An 11,361-nucleotide genomic window follows, 5' to 3' on the forward strand; every position below is an offset into this window, starting at 1 on the left:
AGGTAATAATAATAATAATATATAAGTAATAATAATAATAATAAAAAATAAATAAATAATAATAATAATAATGATAACAGTAATACTAATAATAAATAAATAAGTAATAATAATAATTATAATAATAAATAAATAAGTAATAATAATAATAATAATAATAATAATAATAAATAAGTAATAATAATAAATAAGATTGTTGATATGAGAATATTTAAAGTTTGTTCTTATCAGTTGTTACCGGTGCTCGAACCCGGGACAGTGGTGTGTATAGCACTTACATGCTCGATTTCATGAGCCCAGTCAGTTTATTTTAAGCCCCATTTAACCGAATGGATTGTGACAGTGAAAATAGTTAAGAAGGAGAGTTAGTAACGGTGATTTTGTGCTTCTGTCACTAGAGGTTGTGAGCAGCTCTTCATACGTTAGCAGCAAAGACTCAGCGCTGAGCTGAGCTGTGATCACGCTAACATAGCGGTGAGTCCAGGTCTGGTGAGGTTTAACTGATGAGCGTGGTGGCGGCTGGTGTTCGCAGCTCCTTTAGGGACGTCAGGAGGAGGAGGACGTGATGAACCCCGAACACCCGTTACGTTCCTGTTAAAATTCACTGTCTGATATTAAAGCCCTGAAGGAGAAACAGACGCCGCTTACCTTAAAGGTGAACTGCTCGTTAAAGGTCGGGTTTAAGGTCTTCCGGTGCACTTTAGTCTCGAACTTCTTCTTCTTGTCAGGCAGTAGGTAAACCTTCACGTAGGGGTCAGAGGTGCCACCCATGTCCATGGCGGGTAACTCGGCGGCCTGGATGATCCCCACGATCAGCTGCAGGTCAAAGAGTAACAGACGGGTCAGATCACGACATATTAATACAGCGGGTTTTAAATGCCAGGAAGATGGAGAGACATTATCAAAAAATACAAATAAAAATTAATTCTATGTACAGTCAAGTCTTAAGTCTGCACCCCTCTCATCTTCTCCACGTTTATAACATAATATGACACCCAAAAGTGAGCTGAGGTGCATTTTCTTTTCACTGATACTGCTCGAGATGTTTCTACAGTTTAATTGGAGTCACCTGTGGTCAATTCAATTGATTGGACATGATTGGGGGTCGCCAGCACCTGCCTATATAAGGTCCCACAGTAGACAGTGCATATCAGAGCAAACTCCAAGCCATGGGGGGTCAAAGGAATAATCTGCAGACTTCAGAAACAGGATTGTATCGAGGCTCAGATCTGGAGAAGGGTCCAGAAACATTGCTGCCGCTTTACACTGCCCAAAGAGCACAGTGGCCTCCATCATTCATAAATGGAAGAAGTTTGGATCCACCAAAAATCTTCCTAGACCTGAAGCCGCCCGGCCAAACTGAGCGATTGGGGAAGACGGGCCTTGGCCAGGGAGGTGAGCAGGAACCCGAGGGTCACTCTGACAGAGCTCCAGCGTATCCTTGTGGAGATGGGAGAACCTATCAGAAGATCAACCATCCATCAGCACTCCACAAATCACGCCTTTATGGTAGAGTGGTCAGATGGAAGCCACTCCTCAGTAAAAAGGCACCTGAAGGACTCTCAAACCATGAGAAACAAGATCTTCTGGAACCTTTTGGCCTGAATACCAAGCATCATGTCTGGAGGAAACCAGGCGCCGCTCATCACCTGGGTAATCCCATCCCTACAGTGAAGCATGGTGGTGGCAGCATCATGATGTGGGGATGTTCTTCAGCAGCTGGACCGGGGCGACTGCCTTGAAGCGTAGCTATGGGGAATTGTTCTCATTCAGTGTATCAGTAGAACATTTGATACACTATATAGCCGAAAGTATGTGGACGCCTGAATGTGAGCTTGTCAAAAGTCCGGAATTGTGTGATCTTTTCATCTAGAACAACAGACGCTCTTCTGAGAAGCTTCTCACAGGAATCTGGAGTGTGTCTGTATATGGGAATTTGTGCCCGTTCAGTTTAAATGTATTTGTGTAGCCCTTCTTACAATGCACATCATCTCAAAGCAATTTTACAGCATCCGAGACCAAAAAACTAAATCTAAACCCCCCGTTGAGCAGCCGAGGACGACTCCCTTAAAATGCCAGGAAGGAACCTGGAGAGGAACCAGACTCAGCATGAACCCCTATCCTCATTGGGGGGCCTGGAACGCCAGGTTCCCATCACATCTAGCAGGAGCAGCATCATTGGCACAGCAGTCTCAGAGTGCATTATGACCACCTTCATAATATTGTGTTGGTCCCCCTGACCCATTGAGGCATGGACTCTACTAGACCCCTGAAGGTGTGCTGTGGTATCTGGCACCAAGATGTCAGCAGCAGATCCGTTAACTCCTGTAAGTCGTGAGGTGGAGCCTCTGGGGAATATGGAGGTCGAGTCGACACCTCAAACTGGTTGTTGTGCTCCTCAAACCGTTCCTGAAGCATTTTAGCTTTGTGCTGAAAGAGGCCACAGATATCAGGGAAGTGTCTCCATGAACATGGTCAGGATGAACATGGTCTGCAGACTCAGCAGGGACCCCCATCCTCCTTGGGTTGGCCTGGAACGCCAGGTTCCCGTCACATCCAGCAGGAGCAGCATCGTTGGCACAGCAGTCTCAGAGTGCAGGATGGCAGAGCCTGGATTTGAACCCATAATCTTCCGATCGACAGCCCAGAGCTCCACCCACTAGGTTCCAGCTGTCCCACAGGTTCCAGTCAGAACCACAGTTGTCCGTATTTATAGGTACAGCGTTTAAATAAATAAGCAGATGTAGCCTAGTGGTTAAGATACTGGACTAGTAATCAGAAGGTCGCTGTTTCAAGCCCCACCACTGTCAGGTTGCCACCGTGGGGCCCCTGAGCAAGGCCCTCACTTGCTTAGACTGTATACTGTAATTCACTATGGATAAAAGCGTCTGCTAAATGCCGAAGCTACGAGTGCGCGAGTGAAGCGTGATTAGCACGGCCGCTACACGCCGTTAGCCTGTCAGGTGTCTCTCATCCGGTCATTATCGCCGGCGGTGTTTATATTTCATCCCTAATGTGGCGTGTGACAGCGTTGCCACGCCCCGTCAGCTCCGTTCACACCTTCATCATGATGGATGAGGGGAGCAGCGTGGTCAGAAGTATTGGGACGTCCCTTATGATGACTGAAATCATGTGTTTCAGCCACCACAGTCACTAACAGGTGTAATAAATCATATTCATAGTCATATATCACAGTTTAGGGAAGGTCCTTTCCTGTTCCAGCATGAGCAAGCTCTATAAGGACATGCCGTTTACTGTACACCAAGAGGACGGTCATAAGCCTTTCACTCAAAGCTGACTTCTCTACTATGATTTATTGAGGCTGCAAAGATGGTTGTCCATCCATCAGGTTCTCCAATCACGGCACAGATCTTTCAGAGTGACCACTGGGGTTCTTTCCTACCTCCATCACCAAGGTTTTACCACCGCTTTATCCTGGTCAGGGTCACAGTGGGTCCAATTCACTGGGCACAGGGGAGGGCACACACACATCTTCAAGCATCTCTAATTAACCTGACAATGTTTTTGGACTGTCTGAGGAGACCGGAGCTCCCGGAGGAAACCCACACAGACATGGGGAGAACATGCACAACTCCACACATAAAGGACCCGGAAAGCTCCACCTGGGAATCAAACCCAAGACCTTCTCGCTGTGAGGCAACAGTGCTACCCACCGAGCTTCTTAATCTTAGAAGAGTCACCAGTCTTCTTTCTTAGGTGAAGATCGACCACACTGTGGGAATTTGTGCCCATTCAGGTCAAAAATCAGGCCTGGCTCACAGTCGTCATTCTAATTCATCCCTAAAACCGCATATGGCTGAAACCGTATACCGTATAGCAAATATACACCCATCAGGCATAACATTATGACCACCGTCCTAATATTGTGTCCCCCTTTTGCTGACCCGTCGAGGCATGGGCTACACTAGACCCCTGAAGGTGTGCTGTGGTATCTGGCAGCAAGATGTCAGCAGCAGATCCTTTAACTCCTCTAAGTTGTGAGGTGGAGCCTCCATGGCTCGGACTGGTTTGTTCCAGCACGTCCCACAGATGCTGGATCGGATCGAGATCCGGGGAATCTGGAGGCCGAGTCGACACCTCAAACTGGTCGTTGTGCTCCTCAAACCGTTCCTGAAGCATCTTAGCTTTGTGGCAGGGAGCTTCATCCTGCCATCAGGGAAGCGTCTCCATGAGAGGGTGAACATGGTCTGCAGCGATGCTCAGGTAGGAGCTACGTGTGAGAGTAACGTCCACATGGACGGCAGGACCCGAGGTTTCCCAGCAGAACGTCACCCAGAGCATCACACCGCCTCCGCCGGCTCGCCTTCTTCCCATAATGCATCCTGGTGCCGTGTGTTCCCCAGGTAAGCGACGCACACGCACTCGGACATCCACGTGATTCATCAGACCGGGCCACCTTCTTCCATTGCTCCGTGGTCCAGTTCCCATGCTCACGTGCCCATTGTTGGTGCTTTCGGTGGTGGACAGGGGTCAGCATGGGCACCCTGACTGGTCTGCAGCCCCATACACAACAAACTGTGCTGCTCTGTGTATTCTGACACCTTTCTATCAGAACCAGCATGAACTTCTTCAGCAGTTTGGATCGGACCACACGTGCATCAGTGAGCCTTGGGCACCCATGTCCCTGTCGCTTCCTTTCTTGAAGCACTTTTGTTAGATACTGACCACTGCAGACCGGGACACACCCCACAAGAGCTGCAGTTTTGGAGATAGTTGCTGCCTAATATATCCCCCCCCCCCACTAACAGGTGCCATGATGAAGAGATAATCAGTGTTATTCACTTCACCTGTCAGTGGTCATAATGTTATGCCTCGTATATATAACACCATATATAGTCTCAGTCCAAAAGAAAACTACAACTAAAACGGCGTCTGCTGCTGTTTATTTATCTAAACTGCTTCATAATAACTCATGACGGCAGGATCAGAACCGGTCTGGTTCAGGGATTTTGGACCCCAGGCTACGCGCTGATGATGGGATTTTACCCATAATGACTTGCTCGGGCTCCGCGGGCTCCTCAGTCGTACGGGAGAGAGTGGCGAGCGCATTTCTTGCTCTCAGCGGGTGAGCGGAGCGCAATTTGTCCACCGTAAGTGGGCGGCCGTGGGCTGAGATTACTCTGCTGAGGAATTCTTCACGCCGGAACAAACTTACGGAGGAAAATCGTTTATTTCTGCGTCGCGGTTTCGGCGTGCGGCGTGAACGGTGCGGTGAGCTAATAAAGCTAAAAATACGTCGGTTTGATTTCTGTTGGGTTTGCTTTTATCGCTCATGTTCTGATCTACGTGTGGGTTTCTCTGTAGAACGTCGTGGTTTGGTTCCGGTGCAGCAGGAGACGAGCTGATGGGAGTCGTTAAAGTGAATGTTTTACATGTTAATAAAATCTGCTTTAATTAGTGGATCAAACTGATCTGTTACTATAAACATGTGTTAAATTAACTGTTAAGCATTATTGTGAGCTCTAGGCACTTGAACATACACTGAGCAGGCATAACATTATGACCACTGAGAGGTGAAGTGAATAATACTGATTATCTCTTCATCACGGCACCTGTTAGTGGGGGGGATATATTAGGCAGCAAGTGAACATTTTATCCTCAGATGACTGGGTCAGAGCATCTCCAAAACTGCAGCTCTTGTGGGGTGTGTCCTGGTCTGCAGTGGTCAGTATCTATCAAAAGTGCTCCAAGGAAGGAACAGTGGTAAACCGGCGAGAGGTTCACTGATGCACGTGTGGTCCGATCCAAACTGCTGAAGAAGTTCATGCTGGTTCTGATAGAAAGGTGTCAGAATACACAGAGCAGCACAGTTTGTTGTGTATGGGGCTGCAGACCAGTAAGGGTGCCCATGCTGACCCCTGTCCACCGCTAAAAGCACCAACAATGGGCACGTGAGCATGGGAACTGGACCACGGAGCAATGGAAGAAGGTGGCCTGGTCTGATGGTCGCTTACCTGGGGAACACACGGCACCAGGATGCATTATGGGAAGAAGGCGAGCCGGCGGAGGCAGTGTGATGCTCTGGGCGACGTTCTGCTGGGAAACCTCGGGTCCTGCCATCCATGTGGACGTTACTCTGACACGTAGCTCCTACCTAAGCATCGCTGCAGACCATGTTCACCCTCTCATGGAGACGCTTCCCTGATATCTGTGGCCTCTCTCAGCACAAAGCTAAGATGCTTCAGGAACGGTTTGAGGAGAACAACAACCAGTTTGAGGTGTCGACTCGGCCTCCAGATTCCCCAGATCTCAAGCCAATCCAGCATCTGTGGGACGTGCTGGAACAAACAAGTCAGATCCATGGAGGCTCCACCTCACAACTTACAGGAGTTACAGGATCTGCTGCTGACATCTTGGTGCCAGATACCACAGCACACCTTCAGGGGGTCCAACACAATTTTGGAAGGTGGTCATAATGTTATGCCTCATTGGTGTACACTTGAAATGTATATTTGAACTTGTTTATCAGATTTCTATCATAATTAGGATCATGTGGGAGCTGAAGTTTAACCCTGAGCTCATCAGGTGAAACACAGGGAGACGTAATGAGTTCCCTGGTGAAAGAACAGACTTAAGTAAACTAATCTTTAATATAGTACAGCGCACTATAGTGTATTATTATCACACTAATGATCAACACACTTACAGAGCACTAAAATGGAACAACTGTTTTTATTATTATTATACATTAAATGTCCACAAATAATACAAAAGCTCGATTGTATTAAGTGTACTAAACTGAGACTATTATATAAGTGTATTTAATCCACTTAAGTATACTACAGCATGTGTATTTAACTCCATTTAATCAGTATTCCAAGTGCACTCTGAGTACATTCAACCTATTTTAAAAATAGACTTCATAAACCTCTTTCTTTGTAGTGCAGCAATAAATTCATCAGCCACGCACTGATCTCTGTTTTTCGTTTTTTTGGGGTTTTTTTTTGAGTAGGAACCATCAACCAGCAGGGGTCGTAATTGCTTTAGTTTTGAGGTGGTTTTGAGACATTGGGCAGATGCGAGGTTCGAACACACGAGTTTAACATGTCGGTTCTTATGTGTACCAGTTTGTTGTTGAAGTGAATGTTTGTACATGTTTTTAAAATCTGCTCAAGTTGATCTGTGATACTGACGGTATTAAAGTTAAATAAACTTTTTAGCATTATTGTGAGCTCGGTCACTGGTTTACTGTAACTTGTTCATTCATCAGATTCTAATAACATATTAACCCTGAGCTCATTAGGTAAAACACAGGCGTATGCAAATTATTTATAATACTTAGACAAATCTCAGTATATTTTACGTACACTTAAGTAAATTTTTTTCTTCACCAGGTCAGATCCAGGGTTACAGCTCCACATGTATCTGCGTTTATCTGGATTCTCCTCCGTTTCACTTTTAAACTTGTGTTACAGCTCCAGCTTCTGAGAAACGGTGAGAATCAGAATCAGCTTCTCCCAGAGTCTAAAACGCTTCTGGTTCTAAATAAAGCTTAACGTGGTTTAATGTAGTAAAAGAAGGAGACAGGAGCACTAAACTTCTCTTCATTATTACTGCTCATAAGTTCCTCCACTAATCACATTCCTCACTCGCCGTTTTACTACAATAAGTCACGCTAAGCGTCGTTCTCATGTGAATGCGCCGGTGCTGAAGGGAATACGGTATTCCAACATCAAGCATCTCCACCATTAAGAAGCGTCAGGAAACAATAAAGAAGTAAAACTAAAGTGCAGCTTTTATTATATTTTTATTGATGTTTAACTGTTAGTAATTGTATTTCAGTGTGTTTATATTATATTTGTGTTATTTTCAGTGTTTAAGTGTCAAAAACAACCTCATTATTTTACATGAGACTAAAATATCTGCAGCTCCACGGGACCATGGACGCATTAACAGGTTCCCCAAACGTCCTTATGGGAAAAAATACCTCGAAACTCGACGTCTTTAAAACTCAACACCACTCCCAGAACCGACTGACGTCCAGTTTTAAGGTACGGCTGTATTTATATATACTGTATATTCCTGTATGCAGTGTGTATAAGGTGATTTCTGATGTATCTGGGTGGTGCTGATGCGTGTCACTGCGCTCTGTTATTTATCTATAATAAATAATCTGACGAGAGAAGCTCTCACTGTTTTTATTTTATTAATCCCTGATTTATTATCATGTATTAATAATAAACGATGGGGGGGGGCGGGGGTCTGTACGTATATTTTGGACTGTAACTGTAGGCGCAGCTCCTGTTTGACTTAAATTGAAGGTAAAAACGAGCGCTGAAGGTCGGACGTCTTGGCGGTGACGGCTGGGAGTCGATAGCTTGACCCCGTCAGGTTTGTTTATGAAGGTTGGCGCTGCACTTCGGCACCTCAATTATCCGCGGTGCAGCGAGACGCCGGCTGGCGGGGAGCTGAATAAACGCTCGGACTTCGTGGCGGACGGCCGCTTGGATGGCGTGACCTTTAGCCCCTCGCCGCTAACGCTAAAGATGTAGCTCCTCGAAACAAAACGATCGATATCTTTCATCCCACCTCTCTGAGTCGGGGTCACGGAGGAACCGTACTGGAGCCAGGTCCAGGACCGTATGTCTGAACCGCATTAAACAGGTTACTCCTCAGGAGGGCGCTAGATCCAGCCCCAAGGTGAAATCACAGAGAGGAACATAGACTGTCCTGATTGGGCACAGTCCAAAACCCTTGTGTTTACGAAGCATGGAAATAAGAGCTGAGTTAGTCACAGCTAAATGGCTTATTGGATCATACTGGACTAGTAATCGAAAGGTCGCTGGTTCAAGCCCCACCGCTGCCAGGTTGCCGCAGTTGGGCCCTTGAGCGAGACCCTTGACCCTCAATTGCTTAGACAGTGTACTGTCACAGTACTGATAATGTAAATGATTGGCCAGCGCATCTGACGTTGCATTTTCTCCCAGTTTAGTCATACCCAGTTCCCCTTCCTGTGCTGGAGACCCCGATGGCGTACGAGGAGGGTATACTCTCCAGACACGCCCTCCCCTTCTTATCCCCCTGTACTTCAGTGGATTGGCGTGTGAGGTCAGTCCCACGCATGTAGAGTCATGCACCAATCTCCACTTCTGTACACTTCTGAATATTCTCCTAGTTTAGTCATACCCAGTTCCCCTTACTGTGCTGGAGACCCTGATGGCGTATCAGGAGGGTGTATTCTTCAGACACGCCCTCCCTCTGACGCGACCCCTTCTTATTCGTCTTTAATTTGGTGGATCAGCGATAGAGGTCGGTCCCATGCATGTAGAGTCATGCGCCAATGTCCACTTCTATACAGGTGCATCAGGCTACTAACCAGGGTCCTCACACAGCCTCGAAGACCCCGCCCACTTTTTAGTCCCGTCTTATCCCACCCGGTAGACTGGTGGCCGATTTTGTCTGCTGCAGACACTAGGGGGCGCCCAGCCGACCGGTAGCAGAGCTCAGAACCCCAGCGCTGCACCACCTGACTAAATGTACTCACTGACGAAGTTAATGGAACACTAGGAGCAATCCTCATGCTCAAGGGTTCACCTGGTACCAAACGGGACAGAGCAGAAGGTTATGAGATAAAGCCCACCGTACCCCGGGAGGAACCCACTCACCGTGTTCTCAGTGAAATTGTAATCCAGCGAGTATTGCAATTTGCCCAGTTTTTCCTGCTCCTTGGGCTCGGACTCCTTCTCCTCCTCGGACAGGCCGGTCTCCACCTCGTCCTCATCCTTCAGAGCCTGAAGGAGACACCCACCAAGAGTCAGTCCGCCAGGTCGGGCTCCGTGACGACCGGCTGTCGTCTCCTGTATAAACCTCGCTAACAGGGATCAAACACTGAAAACACCACAGTCAGAAACACCACCGCATGCTGGGCCAGGTCACCCGCCAACCCTCATTCCAGCCCAGACCTTAGGGTGCCTGGTGTGTGGTGTTAAACCATTCTCAGGATGGGGGGGGGGGGGGGGGGGGGGGGGTGCAGGCAATTTGGGGAAAATCTCAGAAGCAGATTAGAAAGTGTCCTTAATGTTTCTGGTGTTTAAGTGGGTGTGTGAGTGTTTGTGTGTAGGTGTTTAAGGGTTTAAGTATTTGGTTGGGTTTCCGTCTTTAATCAGTGTTGAGAATTAGTTTTCTTCTGTTTAATCTGGTTTATGTGAGTGTTTAAGTGTTTGGGGATTAGTATTCTACTTATTCATTTGATTTATCGTGGTGTTTGAGTGTTTGGGGATTAGTTTTCTTCCTATTAATCTGCTTTATATGGGTGTTTGTGGATTAGTTTTCTGCTTATTATATTGATTTATCTGGGTGTTTGAGGATTAGTGTTCTGCTTATTTGATTTATCTGGGTGTTTGAGTGTTTGGGGATTAGTTTTCTGCTTATTTATTTGATTTATCTGGGTGTTTGAGTGTTTGGGGATTAGTTTTCTGCTTATTTATTTGATTTATCTGGGTATTTGAGTGTTTGGGGATGAGCTTGTTCTTATTTATTTGGGTTTGTGGGTGTTTAGGGACATTTTTATATTAATACTGTTCATATGGATGTGTAAGTGTTTGGGGGTTAGATCTGTGTTTATTAATCTGGTTTATTTGGGCATTTGAGTATTTAATGGTTTAAGCATTGATCTGGTTTATGTGGATGATTGTTTGGGTGGGTGAGTGTTTAAGTATTTTGGGATGAGTTTGTTATTATTAATCTGGTTTATGTGGATGATTGTTTGGGTGTTTGTTGTTATTAATTTGGTTGATGTGGGTGGGTGTTTCAGTGTTTGGGTGTTACAGTATGTGAGTGAGTGTGTGAGTGTTTGGGTGTTTGGGGGATGAGTTTGTTCTTATTAATCTGGTTTATGTGGGTGTTTGAATGTTTGGGATTGAGTTTATTCTGGTTTATCTGTGTGTTAATGTGTTTAAGTATTTGGGGGATGAGTGTTTTTATCCTCAGGGGATCATGGGTAATGAGGGTTATACGTGCTGATGGTGCAGACGTTCTCAGTCTGGTTGGTCAGTAAAGCATGCACAACATTCACTTCCCCCAGTACAGCACATGTTCTCCGTGACCCCTGACCCCTGTGCATCATGCTAGCAAACGAACACCGGCGCCGCCGTGACGGCTCTCGGCTCCACCCGAGTCCGTGCAGAAGACTGAACCAGATCCGTCTCTGTTCCTCCCACTGACCGCGCCCCGTCAGAGCGCGGGTGCTGGTGCGAGCCTGACGGCGGCTCTGAGAACTTTCTGGACGTAACGATTAAAGAAGCGCATCTGGTTCAGAAAGTTCCCTCAGAGTTCAGAGATAATTCAGCAATAATTCAGCGTGACCTTTTCATCCAATCATAACCTGATCAGCTCAGGAGA

At 46.5% G+C, this 11,361-nt stretch overlaps 1 protein-coding gene across 2 annotated transcripts in view; it reads right to left on the reverse strand.

Moving 5' to 3' along the window:
* Window positions 1-11,361, reverse strand: part of syt1a (synaptotagmin Ia) — a 253,282-nt gene that overhangs the window by 30,081 nt on the left and 211,840 nt on the right. For both annotated transcript variants that reach the window (XM_063007450.1, XM_063007442.1), the window contains 2 exons: window positions 9,627-9,743; window positions 649-816 (listed from right to left, as the gene is read on the reverse strand). In XM_063007450.1, coding sequence (XP_062863520.1) covers window positions 649-816; window positions 9,627-9,743 — 285 coding nt within the window. The remainder of the gene's footprint in view (window positions 1-648; window positions 817-9,626; window positions 9,744-11,361) is intronic.

The sequence above is a fragment of the Trichomycterus rosablanca genome, chromosome 1 (assembly GCF_030014385.1).
Source record: "Trichomycterus rosablanca isolate fTriRos1 chromosome 1, fTriRos1.hap1, whole genome shotgun sequence".
NCBI classification, from domain to species: Eukaryota; Metazoa; Chordata; class Actinopteri; order Siluriformes; family Trichomycteridae; genus Trichomycterus; species Trichomycterus rosablanca.